The sequence below is a fragment of the Felis catus genome, chromosome A2 (assembly GCF_018350175.1).
Source record: "Felis catus isolate Fca126 chromosome A2, F.catus_Fca126_mat1.0, whole genome shotgun sequence".
In the NCBI taxonomy this organism is placed as follows: domain Eukaryota; kingdom Metazoa; phylum Chordata; class Mammalia; order Carnivora; family Felidae; genus Felis; species Felis catus.
The window spans coordinates 95,990,963-96,006,210 of NC_058369.1; the positions used below are offsets into that span (position 1 = coordinate 95,990,963).

The window sequence follows — 15,248 nt, forward strand, 5'->3', positions numbered from 1 at the left end:
CCTGAGGTGAAGTCCAGAGTCAGATGCTCGATGGACAGAAACACACAGGCAACCCCTCTTTGCCATATCATGTATTTATTTATATACTTCACCTAACTTTCTCCCTTTTCCTTTCTCCTACTGCATTACTATACACAGTTTGTGTTGATGGTGGCTCAGTTTACATCTAGTTCACAGATCAGAGAACATCCAGACAAAGTCATGATGGATCGGGGGAGAATGGACCTCATTTAAGATCTTGGCCTTGGAACTAGATGTAGTATATTAAGGGGATATGATCTCATTTCTGGTGGTGGGAATAACTGAATTTATTTGGAATTGTATGTAGAGTCTACATGTTCTGATAGAAGAACAGAGCATTAGATCAGTAAATAATAGGACATTTTCAAATGGTCAAAGGTGCTAAGTATAAGATTTGTCAAACACAAGGAAGATGTTGAATATGTGAGTTCTAAGAAATGTATTTTCCTCAGATGAGAAAATAATTAGTTACACCATTAAGACAATATTTTTTCACTAAGGATTTAATTTAGATTTATAGGAAATAAGATAATCGTTATAAATATCCCAATTTATTCTACAGAATTAATCTCAAGTAATCCTGATTATGACATAACCACAGGTTTGCCAATCTGTGATTTTATAGATTAACCTAATTTGTTAAAAAGAAATTTACAGACCCCATTTTTACTGTCACAACATAGGAACAAGCCAGCAAAAACAAAGTCAAAAGTATGTTTTATGCTAGAGTTACTTTCTGTCCAGGTCGAAACATTGTTCCACTTTGATTCTTTCTTTTCTTTGGATTTTGGAAGCTTTCATACCTTAAAAAGAGATAATATTTAATACATGTAAATTCTAAATTACAAAAGACAAGGAATTGTTTGCAAACAGATTATATTTTAAGAAACAAAAGGGAAATAACTGGGGGAAGAAAACCTAACAAATTATAGTTCTTAAATTTTCTAAAGTTAAACATTCCAATCAAAAAAGTAGCAAAAGGGATAAAGACACAAGTTAGAAAAGATAAAATGCACATGGCAGTGACATGAAAAAAACCCTACTGTTTTAATCAAAGGCATGTAAATTGTTAGATTTTTTTCCAGTCACACTGGCCAAGTTTAGAAAGACATTATGCCCAATGTTAGTGAGGGTTGTGGTGAAACTGGCCCTTTCCATGTATTGGGCTGTACAGTGTTTCTAGAAGGCAACTGATCTCAAACGCCATAAAAACAAAATGTATCCTATGCTCCAACAATTCCACCTCAAACTCAGATAATGGAGGATATGTGCAAACATTCGGCTCTAAGGAAGTTCTTTATCATATTAGTGTAATAGGGAAAATCCGGAAGCAACTTAAATATCCAAATATTGGAAATTGTGGCCTAGCCATACTATAAAATGGCATTAAAAACCAAGCAGTAACATTTAAAATGTGAAAGAATGTTCAAGATGGATGAAAGCGGGCCTGCTACATGGCAATACGTGCAGAGTGTTTTAGTGAAGAAAAAAAAACCATACAAATGTATACTTTGGGAGGGGTGGGATTAAGGGAAATTTGTTTTCTTATTCTTTATTTTCTGATTTTTCTACAGTAAGCACATATTACTTATACATGTTGAGGCGGAGCAGAGGTGCCACTCTGGCATGTAGACTATTTTGAGCTGAAGGAGATCAAGACCCAGCAGATTCAGGAAAAGCTTTTTCCCTCCCTTACCTGCCTGATGAGTTTAGTTTCCTATTACCAGAGAAGACTTTTTAATCTGCAAGACTGACATCAGGGCAAACATCTGCTCTTTTCACCTTCTGTGAATTCCTGCCTCCCCTTTGAAGCCCCAGGCCCCTAACCTCTTTCTTTAGTTCAGGATGGCATATCTATTTTAATGGAGCTCCTGTATGTATGAAGTTATTTTTCTCCTGTTACTGTCTTAGGTCAGTTAATTAACAGACCAGCCAAAGAACAAGAAGGGAAGAAGGGAAAATCTTTCTGCCTTTACAGTGTACCCACACATGCCCACCCCAACTACTACAAAATTAAACAAAGAGTTGTAACTTCTAGAACCAGGAATAAACCTTTCTTGCACTGAATTAAGTGAAATCGTTAACGTGAATGGTCCCCAATCTATGGGTCTCCAACTTCTAAGGTGCCCACAGACAACTGCAAGAAGCCTGTAAACCTAAATGTGTGTTGGCCACAGTCCACAAGGGAATAAATGCGAATGCATTTAAAGAAAGCAAAACAGGTATATTTTTCAGAACAATTTTTACAAACTATATTGGAATCATTTTGAGATTTTAATTTTCCTTTTATTCAAAGATTCAAAAATGAAATCAGTTCATTATAAATAATTCAAATATAATCAAGTGAACCAGTTAATGAAAATTCATTTTTTACTTCAGTACTCTCTAAGTTTTGGGGTATTTAAATGCATAGCTATTGGCTTGAAGTGGCCTTTTATATATTCACTATAAGTAACTTCAAAAGTTTAAGTGAAGAACTGTCACCCTATAATATCTGTACTTCTGAAGGAGAATCAGTTACTTACAGTTCAGCAAAATTCTTCCAGTCGTCTTCGCTAATGGATGGCCTTGTGTGACTGAGGGCGGCCATTAAATGCGACTGGCTAATAGCCAAACTGGTTTTGACTGGTCCTGGTTGGTTAAGGGAGTCATCCTCCTTAAACAGAAAAGGAGACAAAGTTAACCTAGGGCTGTGGTGGAAAAAGTAGCAGCCCGTGTGTTGTTTCTTTCCATCAGGTTTTTTTTAGGAGACCAAACATTCTCTTTCTCATAAGATTAAAAATTGTTTGAAAGCAGGATGCATATAATCAAATGGTCAATGTGTTTCAGTCCCTTCTTTATAAATAGAGCTCATTTACTAACCAAAACACACATCAAAAAAGGAAAAACAGTTTTTACAGTTTTTACAATTTTCATGGGGATGGGGGGAGAAAAGCCATACTCCACTTTGGCTCCGGTATCTGCCTTTGATGACACTGATATCTGCCCGTAGCTGATCTCTTTGTTCCTGTGTAAGTTCTTGGGAACCCTCTTGTGAGGATGTTCTGAACACTGGAGGTCGTGAAAACGACTGATCTTTCCCAGGGACTCCAGAAAAGTCCTGTGTCATGGAGCTTGGTGCAGACAGGCACTGTGAGCTCTGCAAGGTTAAGTGTAGGAAGGAGAGAAGGGGAAGGAGAAAGGAGGAAAAGAGAGGGAGAAAAGAAGTATATATTTACCAAGGCTAAATTTAAACATTTTAAGCAGTAAAACCTTAACATGGACAAGCTTACATTTGAATTAACTGGAATTAATAAGCAAGTTCAAAATATGTTTATCTTCTACATGTTGTTGAACCATCATAAAGTGAAAACTGCCATAACACAAAAAATTGTTTTAATGCTTTTTTATTAAATTCACCACACTAATGTCCTAGCGACAGATTCCAAATGTGCCTTATTCTCAGTTTCAGCAAATAGAGTTAATTCTAGTATAAGGTTGGAGAACATAGTACAGAAGTTAAGAAACAGAAAACAGAATTAAAGACTAGAAATAAAACACCAAAAACAACAGCTTACTATTTTTTGAAATAAAAATGGTTTACTTTTACTTTTTTCTAGAGAGAGCACAAGCTGGAGAGATGGGCAGAGAGAGAGAGAAAATCCCAAGCAGGCCCCACACTCAGCGCAGAGCTTGACCCTGGGCTTGAACTCATGAAACCATGAGATCATGACCTGAGCTGAAATCACGGATGCTTAACCGACTGGGCCACCCAGGCGCCCCAAAATAGTTCATTTTTAGATTAAAGCAGATGTACAAAAAACAAAAATATAACTGTTACTTGTACCAATAAAGTAATAGTGAACCACAGTAAATAATTTGCGGACATGTGTGAAATGCTATTTTAATTTAGAAAAGCAAGGATATCACCCACATTTTCTTTGTTGCAACGTTACATCAAATTTCTCATCTTCAATTATCTTAATGATAATAGAGTTTAATGTAAAATGGATCTGCGACTAAAGATGTTTTAAAACAACTAATGAAGGAGATAATAAACCTGTGAGGAACCAAAGGGTCCTCACGACCAGTGGCTACTTTGGCTCCCTCTTTGTTGCCAGCTACATTTCACAGCTCTTAACAAGGAATGAGATGACTCATCAGTGTGAGTAAGGGAAAACAAGACTACTTCACTGAAGAACCAACCGACCAGAAAGTACATGTGGGGCCAGTTAGGGGGTAAGTCACTGTCCAACTGGACACACTATGGCTTTACGCATCAGAACCGTACAATGGCGACTGAACACGATACCAGATCAGAAGATGTTCCGTTCCCGAGTTCTGATTCGTAGGAGCTTCCAAAGTAGAGCCGGTACATATTGAATTTTGATTCATCTGGAAGCATCTCAGACAACTCTAGAGAAACCAGGGACTGCTCCAAGCCACACTCCCCATCTCCAGCTGAATCATCGGAGCCGCTGCTGTGGTTGAGAAAAACCATTGAAGACAGACTTAGGTCACTATCAGAGCTGGAACTTCCATCCTAAAACACACAAAAGGACAACAGTTGTAAAAATCTAAATAATCTATGACTCTGAAATTAGCAACACAGATAGCATTTTAACAGACCAGTATAAGGAAAACCAGAGGCATTTTCCAAAAAAGCTCTTATTTTTTTGGTGAGGTTCTTGTCCTCTATGATCCCCACAGACCAGTACGTATGGCACGAATGGCAAAGGTGTTACAGCTCTCCCACACCCAGAATACAACAGTTCTGAGAGCCAGGCACCAACTATGTTTCTTCTGTGCAAATGCTGTTTGAGCCACTATTAATATGACTCAGTGGCAGACTAAGTAGGCTGCCTGATTATGTAACGAATCCTTACCAGCAGACAGCACATGATCAGGGTGTCTGACGCTTACAGAAAGAAAACAACCAGCATTCAGGAAACATGCATTGAGCCAAACTTTGGCTCTTACTACTTTTCTAACGGTTGAGGCACATAATAAAATTTAATTATTAAAATAAGACGGAATGTGTACATAATTTACCAACCATCTCCCCAAGAACTCTAACAAAGCTAGGATTCATACCTCTGAATTTTATTTGTATGAATCTTTCAACTGTGAAATGATGAGTCAACCACGTCATGCAGTGCTTTGTCATTACAGAGTGCTTTATACATGAACATGTTTTCTGTTAGTGAAGAGGGTGGAGAAGTTCAGTGACTTGCCAAAATAAATAGCAAAAACTTGGTAATATCTGATTTAGGAACTTTAGGCCCTGCAAGAATCTCCAACAAAACATAGGGGAGAGGAGTACACAAGAAAACCCTTCCTAGAAACTATGCAGTAAAGTCCATAATGTAGCAGAGGTCAAATTATCTGCTGTAAAAATACTATCCTTAGAGGAAAAGACTGATGTTAGGTCTGGGGTACAGAAAGTACAAAATACAGCTAGAATACCTTGTTGTATCAGGAAGAAAGTACATGATCAAAGAATGAAGAGGACAAATCAAAAGGACACAGAGGCCATCTAAAAGCAGCTCCTATGGGCCAGATCTGGGACTATTTGAGCTTCAAAATAAATACTCTGATTTTTTTTTTCTTAAGTGTAAAACTAACTAAAAATCTCAATATATTTCTGTTCCTATTCTCTCATTCATGATGTCCCAATTTAAATAATATCCTTCCATTCCCCAACATATTTTATCAGTAGTAAGGTAACATTAAAGAAACAGACACTTAAATACTTCATAATTACAAGTTCTCTGCAGAGCCAATATTCCAACTATGGAACATTTGACTACAGGTAAATTTCTATACAGTTTTACTAAAGTTGTTAAAAAATAGGATTTTTTTAAGGTTGGAATTTTAACCGTGATCTGCTCTTCTTCCTCTTAAAACACCACAGCAATGATCTCCTATAACTTACTTGGAGCCCACAGAACAGCAGCCTTCCCTGTAAGGCCTCTAACTGGGCATTGTACAGTAGAGCTTTCAGGTCAGCTCCCGTGAAGGAGTCGGTTACTGATGCCACGTGCTGAAGGTCCACATCATCTGCCAGAGGTAGAGAGTCACTGAGAACATTTAAAATTTCAAGACGTGACACCTGAAGGGAGAAAAACTAATTGACTTAACAAATAAAACAAAATTAAATATTAAACTGTGTATTTTATGTTTTTGTTTTTACAAATTAACTATCTCTAATGAGCTTTTACAAATTGAAAAATGTACCACCAATCTACTATGTATCCTCTGTGGAGGATAGATGAACTTTCTCCCTAACAGAAGAGACATAGGAAAGTGAATGAAAATCGACATTCTTAACCATTCAGTGTAAATCATTTCTTGGTGCTTATTTTCTAGATTTCAACAAATGTGCCCAGAAAGTGTTTCAAAAGAAAACATCCAAGTAATAGCTACAAATGACATATTTAGATATTTTATACCTTCGACAATTCATTTGTCTATTTGCTCTTTCCCTCATTTATTCATCGGTTTCTAAATCTGAGGACAAGAGCTGGAACAACACAGACCAGAAACAGTTAAAACCTCATCTCTGTGTAACCTGCTTAATGCACACTAGTCGTACGCTTGATTCTCAGAGTCTTGCCAGGATAATGAGGCCTGTGATCTTTGAGCACAGGGCATGTGGACATACATACTTTAGGTTTCTTTCCTTTTTTCCCAACCTGCTAACACTGAAAGACTACAAAGTTTTCAGTCTTGCATGGAAATGGCTGGGCTTTCCATCTAATTCAGAATCCTTCCATGCCATGAGCAAATCATGGCAAAGGCCTTGCCTAAAGCTGGTCTTCTAAGGACAACTGCTGTTACCAGGAAGAAGTTCATAAGGAAAGAGTGTGGCATTTGTTAGTTTTGGACTCAAAGTATGAAACTGTCACCTGATCAGGAGGAGGACAGTATACACATTTATCGAGTCGGCCAGGCCTAAGCAGGGCAGGGTCAATCAAGTCAGGGCGACTAGTAGCAGCCAATACATAAACACCTGGGGGAAAAAAAAATTCTTTACTAAGTCCTGGTGAAATCTGTTACAATAAGATATTTCTGTATTTGCAGTTCTTACCCTGTAAGCCTTCCACCCCATCCAACTGAGTCAGCAGCTGGTTAACCACACGATCTGTAACTCCTGTATTATCATGGCCTCGTCGAGGGGCAATGGATTCAAATTCATCAAAGAAAAGAATGCAGGGCTTGGCTGCCTGTGCTCTGGGAAAAACAGTATTTCATATTTGAATAGGGCTTCGGTGTTTGTAAAGTAATTGTATGTATATATATATATATATATATGTAGGTACATATATGTATCTGTATACAGATAGACATATATGTATCTGTGTATTTATTTAAATCTTCTTAACAAATCCTTAAAGAATAAAAAGCATATGTAAACTTGTTTTCAATAAATAAGTCAAGATGTATGCCTAAGACTCATACCTTCTAGACAGGGACTAAACCAAAAACTAGAGTCTTATTCAATAAGTGAAATGTTTCTTTGATTCTTATTGTAAGTAAGCATTTCTTATATGCTTATTGGCCACCTTTACTTCTTTTGTGAAATACTGACCCACGTCTTTTGTCAAGCTCATTATTTTAAAATTTGACAAGCTCATTATTTTCACATATTTTTATAGGAGATCTCTATAAAATATATTTTAGTTACATATATTATATCTTTTCCTAATTTGAACTTGGCTTTTAATTTATTAACTAAATTTTGTTTTAATGAAAAACAAATTCCATACCTGGTAACAGGGTGAACTAGATGTCTGAAGAATCACCCATACAGAATACCCATACAGAATACTTGTTGTGCTGATTTTTTAATTTCAAGTTTTTAAATTCTAGTTAGTTAACCTATATGGTAAAATTGATTTCAGTAGAACTTAGTGATTCACCATTTATGTATAACACCCAGTGCTCATCCCATGTGCCTTCCTTAATACCTATCACCCATTTAGCCAATCCCCACCCCTCCTCCCTCCACCAACCCTCAGTTTGCTCTCTATAGAGCCTGTCAGGCTGAATGAAAAAAACCCAATACATATCTCATGAAATACTGGCACATAACATAAATCTCCCAGGGCCAATAAGTAGATTGGAATTACCTGTTCCTTGAAAGTTTACTCTCAGAAAACATGTTTGATTTGGGTAAAGATTTTTAACTAGTGACTCAATTGTTTTCTATAGTTACAGGATTTTTCAGATTTTGTTTCTTCTTTGCTTGATTTTGGTCAATTATGTTTTTGTCTATGTCACCCAAGTCTTAAATGTATTAACAGCATAAAGTTTGTAATATTATTCCATAATATTCCCTTACTATCTTTTACATTTCTGGTATAACTTTAGTCATGTCCCCTTTTTTATCACTAATACTATTAATTCATGCTTGCTTATCAGTCCTGCTGGAGATCTATCAATTGTACTAGGCTGTCAAAAATATCTGGGCTTATGAACTTCTCCACTGAAATGTTTTCTATTTCATTAGTTTTTGCTCTTATTATTTCCTTTTTACTTATTTTTTTTAGCTTATATTTTCCTAATTTCATGAGATAGATACATAGTGATTTTTAACTTTTTTCCCCTAAAAAATTAAGGCTATAAATTTTCCTTGAAATAAATTTTGCAGCATCTCACAATTTTAGTAGCATTTTCATTATTATTTAGTGCCCAGGATTTTCCATTATAATCTCTTCTTTAACCCATGAATTATTTAGAAGAGTTTTATTTTTAAGAATCTAAAAGTACATGAGGGGATTACCTTTTTGTTATTTATTTTAACTTGTGTTTTCAAAAAATAGACTGTATGATACTGTTTCTTTGAAACTTACTACAGTTGGCCACCCATGTGGCCAATTTTCAAAAATATCCGAGTGTGCTTAAAAAGAATGTATTCTCCAGTTGTTGGGTATGTGTTCTAAATATGCTTAGATCTTGAATATGATGTTTAAATCTTCTGAAGTTTTACTGTTTTGTTGGTTTTTCTTAAACCTCAATCTAACTACTTACTAAGAACTATGTGAAAGTCTTCTATGAAGGTGGATTTGTCAATTTCTCCTTGCAATTCTATCAATTTTTGCCTTTATTAAATAGTTTGAAGCTAGGGTATTGGATACAATTTTAGAACTGTAATATCCTCCTGGTAAACTGAATCTTTTGTCACCATATGGTGACGACTGCCTTTATCTCTAATAATGCTTTCCTGTTAATGTTCTTAAATTGGGTGGTGGATGTATAAGAGTTCATTTTATTTATTTTATTACTATTTATTTATTTATTTATTTATTTATTTATTTTAGAGACAGAGAGACACAGAGTGAGTGGGGAAGGGGCAGAGAGAGAGAGGATGAGAGATAATTTTAAACAGGCTCCACACTCAAAGCAAAGCCTGACACAGGGCTCAATCTCATGACTCATGACCTGAGCTGAAATCAAGAGGCAGACATTTAACCGACTGAGCCACCCAGGTGCCGCCAAAGAGTTCATTTTAGTTAAAATGTATATGCGGCGGCACCTGGGTGGTTCAGTGGGTTAAATGTCCAACTCTCAATTTCAGCTCAGGTCATGATCTCATGGTTCATGAGACTGAGCCCCATATCAGGCCCCATTGACAGCATGGAGCCTGCCTGAGATTCATTCATATTCTCTCTCTCTCTCTCTCTCTCTCTCTCTCTCTCTCTCTCTCTCTCAAAATAAGTAAACTTGGGGCACCTGGGTGGCTCAGTTTGTTAAGTGTCTGACTTTGGCTCAGGTCATGATCTCGTGGTTCGAGACTTATTTTAAAATAAATATTTTAGAAAATTATGAACTTGAAGCACCTGGGTGGCTCAGTAGGTTAAGTGTCTGACTTTTTGGCTCAGGTCATCATCTCATGGTTTGAGACTTATCTTAAAATAAATATTTTAAAAAGTTATAAAATATAAGGACATTATATTCTCCTAACTACAGATCATATGTTATAATGAAATTTTGGGATAAAACAGTAGTTTTTGCATTTAAAAATCTTACTTTAATCCTTAAATATTAGCTTCTGTACTTTTATATAAATGCCATAATAATTTTATTTTATCTCTTTTACAAATTAACATTGCATTTGGCCAACTTAATTAAATTGGAGTAATTATGTGTTTCCTATAAAAATCTACTTTGAGATTGCTTTGAGATAGCATTTTAGGAATATTTCTATTGTAAATATAATACTAACTTCCAGAATTTAATATAAAAGATGTTATATTTTAAGTGATATTTGGAGAATTCTCTAGCTTATGAATCCACATAAATTAAAGTTTTAAACATCAGTTCTCTAAAATAAACAAGTGAATACCAAAAAGCACTGAAAAATGATAGTGTCCATTACTTAAAAAATATTCAGAGGGAACCAACCTAATAAAAATATCCCGAACAGCTTGTTCACTTGCTCCAATGTATTTGCTCAGTAACTCTGGCCCCTAGGAGATAAAATTAAATTAGACCTGAGATAAAGTTATTTGAAAACAAAATATAATTTTTGTTTAGGACTTAGTCCAAATGCACTAATGGGAAAATTTATTTTTATTTTTTTAAATGTTTATTTTTGAGAGAGAGAGAGTGTGAACGGGCAAGGGGCAGAGAGAGAGGGAGACAGAATCTGAAGCAGGCTCTGGCTCTGAGCTGTCAGCACAGAGCCTGACACAGGGCTTGAACCCACGAATGCGAGATCATGACCTCAGCTGAAGTCGGATGCTTAACCGACTGAGCCACCTAGGGGACCCTCATGGGAAATTATTTTAATATGATTAAACAGATGTCTCTTAAATACATTTCAAAAATTGTGTGGCTAGAATAAATATCCCATCACAAGTTCCACACTTTGTGTCTCCTCTGTCTAGCCATCTCATGGTGTTGCTCTCTACAGAAGGCCACAGTCCCAGAAAGGCCCTGTGTGATGACCCCATCTTATCCTGCTTGTCTTCCTGCATAGAACCTTCTCCCATCTGATAATACATTATATAGTGAATGTGTCTGTTTCTTGTTTCTCTCTGCCAGTAAAATGTATGTTCCAAAAAGGTGGGTTTGTTCACTACTGAATCCCCAGTGCCAAAAACAGTGTTGCATAAATACTGAATAATTATTTGTTTAGTAACAAATGGTTTAAAAAGGGAAAATGTTCCATCTATCTCAAATTTTTGGAGACTACAAAAAATATGTAATGAGACATGAATTATTTTAATCATCTTCAATTACTGAAACCAGTCTATTTATACAGAGGTGCAGAAGAGATCATCTTTTCTAAGTCAACTGAAAAACTTTCAAAACTACTCCATTTAACAAAATTAATAATGAGGATAAACTTTGCTTAAATTGGGATCTTTTAAAAAACTAAATAGGCTCTAACGTGAGCTCCAGTGAAAAATCATTACCTCAAAAGACCAAATACTGATCAGGATATGTGACCACAATAAGGACTTTCTAATATTAAGCCAGCTAGATATCTATTAATATACTAGCATTTAATTAGATTTCCTAGTCAATCAAGAGCCAAAGAGGATGAACAAGAAGCCAGGCAAAATATTAGGAACAAGGCAACATACTGGTGTCAGGGATGGCCCCCGTCTTTGATGCATGTCTCCTAGGATCTACTCTTACCCACCCAGAGAGAATTCTCTTCACTGAAACCTTTCCATTGAGAATTCATCCCAAACTGTGATTTGAAGGTTTACTAAAAGGGATAAAATGTCCTCCCTAATGGAACAATCTGAAATACAATATCTTTCATCTTGAATATTATTTTTTTAACAGTGAAACTACAGTTTAGTCATAAGCAGAAAAGAGGAGTATGTATAATCACAGTTATTCCAGAATCCAGAAAAAGAAGGTAGGGAAATTTTAGTTACAGTGTTTCTCCATTATTGCCAGGGTAGCCAGTAGCCATGTAATCATATCACAAAAAAAAAAAAAAAAAAAAAATCATGTGATTAAAAAGAGGGTCAGCCTGGGGCGCCTGGGTGGCTCAGTTAAGTGTCCGACTCCAACTCAGGTGGTGGTCTCATGGTTCGTGGGTTCTAGCCCAGCATCGGGCTCTGTGCTGACAGGTAGGAGCCTGGAGCCTGCTTCGAATTCTGTGTCTCCTTCTCTCTCTGCTTCGCCCCCTCCTCCTGCTGTCTCTCTCTCTCTCTCAAAAATAAACATTAAAAAAAAAAGAGGGTAGGCATAACCCAACTGCAGATTTCTCAATCAGTTATGAATAAAGCTACAATATAATATGATTCTTTTCCTTTGAAATCTAATCACTCTTTGGTAAACCAATATTGTGGGGTTGCTGAAACAGTACAAATAATATATTGGACCTCAAACCATAATGACACATCCGTGGCAGCCTGAGGCACTACCCAAAGCTGTATGCTACTGTGTCCCTTAATTACTACATGCACCTTTGGAGAAAACTCAGGCACAGTGTGGCCCACGTGAGGATGAAATACAGCCAACAAGGAACAGAGCTATAAAAACCCAGCTTCCTGTCTCAATGTGGTCTCCAGCCCCTAGTCTTCTAGGTTTTCTCCTCCCTTCAGGTACAGTTTGATTTTTTTATCTGAGTATTTATACATAATTCTATTTTATAATGTCTTATTATATTTATATATTTATATATATTAATATAATTTATAATTCTAGTTTATTATATTTATAAAATTTTATATATTTATATATTAAAGAACTTATAATTCTATTTTATAATTGTTTACCTTAAGACTATCATAAGCTCTACAAAAAAGAAGTGGCTCATTATCCAATTTCCCACACAGCTTTCACTAACAGATGGATAGCTGCTACTCGTTTTCCAAATATGAGACTAACCTACAATCCAGAAACATAAATGATGTTGGCAAAGATATGGAGAAATAGGTACACTCATCATTGCCAGTGGGGATAGAAAATGATGCAGTCACTGGGAAAAACAGTCTGGCAGTTCCTCAGAAAGTCACACACAGAATTAGCACATGTCCCAGCAACTACGCTGCTAGGTACACACTCAAGAGAAATGAAAACCTATGTCCACAGAGAAATGTGTACACAAGTGTTTACAGCAACATTATTCCTAAGAGCCCAAAGGTGGAAATAACCCAAATACCCCCCAATGATGAATGGATAAAAAACTCACATACCCACACCATGAATTATCACTCAGTTTTAAAAAGAACTTAAGTACTGACACACAGTACCACTTGGATAAACCTTGAAAACATACTAAGTAAAAGAAGCCGGTGACAAAACACGACATGCTGCATGACTCCTTTTGCATGAAATGTCCAGAACAGGAAAATCCATAGACAGCAGATTAGTGGCTGTCAGGGGCTCGGGGGACAGGGAACAGGATGAAAACGTTTTGAAGTGAGAGAGACGTGGTGGTTACATAGCACTGTAATTGCATTACACACCACGTAACTTTGTTATGTAAATTTACCTCGATAGAAAAAAGAAGAAAAGATAAAGCAAAACATACCTTGATACTAATAAAATTCATTCCACTCTCTCGTGCAACTACTCCAGCTAGTAAGGTTTTTCCTGTCCCAGGAGGACCATACAGCAGTACTCCCGTTCTCTGTCGTATGGGCAAGTTTGCAAACAGTTCTGGGTACTGAAAAATATAGAACTATGATCAAGAGCTAAGTCTAAAAAAATAAGGAGCAGCCCAAGTCAATGTACAGAGAAAAAGTATTCAGATTGTTAGTAACTGCCACCTTTATTAACAGGATAAGGACAGAAAATAAAATTCCTACTCAGTACCTAAGTTCAAAGGAATTACCACAGATTTTTTACCAACTGGACCATGGAATACACTCTACATAAAGTGGGCACAACTGCATCAGAACTTCTTTGTGTTTTTTTCCTGGCTTTTAAAAATATTATAAAAAGTACATTAAGAAAATAAAAACAACCTTTTAACAAATAGATTGCCTTCCCCTTGTATGGTTCACAGGGCAAGTTATGATAACTATGCATATTCAAATATACTCCATCAAAGAAAGAAAAATAATAGAGAAGTATGTGTAATGATAACAGTAAGCTCTCCCAAGAGTCTCCATGCTGAGCAAACGACTGAACGCTTCTAAATTACCAAAGAGCAAGAAGACTGTGTCAACAGGCGAGCCAGGCATCAGGCTACTGTCAGCAATATCCTGGATTCCTCTGTGAGGAATGCCTGTTGAGTTCCACCTGCTGACAAAATTCTAACCCCGTCTCTACTTCCATTCTGATCTGAAGAGGCCCCAGAGTCAGCCATCATGCAGAGAGTCTCTGCGCATCTGGTGTCCAATGCCCAGACTCAGCATTTGGCACCATGATCCTGCTGGCAAGTTATTCCACGCCTGCATTCTCTCTGACAGGCTTCAACCTGCAGTCCTGGGCTGCACTCAATGTGTCCCAGGCCCCACTGGCCACACTTCCAGGACTTGCCATCTAGTTACATATAACTGAGGTCCTTACTCACCCATGTCTTTATCTCTCTGCATGGATCCCTGATCTCATGCAATGATACTCGTTTCTCAGGTTTGTGGTTCAAATGCACTATCACCTAGATTCTGAACAATTTACCTCTGCCCCCTTTATCCTGACACCTGCTTGGTCTATGCTGCCTGCTAACTCTATCTTTCCAGGACTGACACCCAGAGTCTGGAAATCTGGCTTACTCCATCAGTTCTGTGGATCTAGATGACTCTTTCAGCCTATTTCTACCCATTTTTGTTCAAATCCCAGCTGACAGTTCATCTTGCTTTAGTACAATCTGAATGATTCAAGCAAAACACAAGAATGGTGAAATTCACATCAAAATATATTTACTGTAAATATCATCCCAGCTTTCTAAGTTTCTTACAGACAAGGACTTTATCAAATACTTTAAAAAATCCATTAGAGTGCCAAAAATAGTGCTGGCATTTATTTGATAACTCAATAAAGTTTTCTTTAATCAAACTGAGAGTAGGCAAGTCAACACATAAAGCCATTCAGTAATTCTTCTGGGATACTTGATTTTTTCTTTTTTTCTTTTTTCTTTTTTTTTAAAAGTTACCTTGGCTGGTAACTGGATAGTATCCATGAGTATCTGCCGAACTTCATGTAATCCACCAATTTTATCCCAGCCCAGGTCCCTAGGTTTATGCAAGTTGACATTTCGCAGAGATGCAGGAAGAAATCCTTGGAGAGCCTTTTGGAAGTCCAATGTTGTTAAAACTAATTCTGTTTAAAAA

The 15,248-nt window shown here is 36.7% G+C and overlaps 1 protein-coding gene across 3 annotated transcripts in view; it reads right to left on the minus strand.

Annotated features, from left to right (window-relative positions):
- Positions 1 to 58: 58 nt before the first annotated feature.
- The window catches only part of PEX1 (peroxisomal biogenesis factor 1), a 47,363-nt gene continuing 32,173 nt past the window's right edge, over positions 59 to 15,248 (minus strand). Inside the window, exons 15-24 of one of the 3 annotated variants that reach the window (XM_023250341.2) lie at positions 15,071 to 15,237; positions 13,505 to 13,639; positions 10,408 to 10,472; positions 7,091 to 7,233; positions 6,909 to 7,012; positions 5,936 to 6,112; positions 4,313 to 4,543; positions 2,963 to 3,160; positions 2,547 to 2,677; positions 59 to 824 (exon numbers count right to left, since the gene is read on the minus strand). In XM_023250341.2, the coding sequence (XP_023106109.2) occupies positions 740 to 824; positions 2,547 to 2,677; positions 2,963 to 3,160; positions 4,313 to 4,543; positions 5,936 to 6,112; positions 6,909 to 7,012; positions 7,091 to 7,233; positions 10,408 to 10,472; positions 13,505 to 13,639; positions 15,071 to 15,237 (1,436 nt within the window). In that variant the 3' untranslated portion in view covers positions 59 to 739. Of the gene's footprint in view, positions 825 to 2,546; positions 2,678 to 2,962; positions 3,161 to 4,312; positions 4,544 to 5,935; positions 6,113 to 6,908; positions 7,013 to 7,090; positions 7,234 to 10,407; positions 10,473 to 13,504; positions 13,640 to 15,070; positions 15,238 to 15,248 lie in introns of those variants that run through there. The other 2 variants (XM_023250342.2, XM_023250343.2) reach the window with 2 other exon arrangements.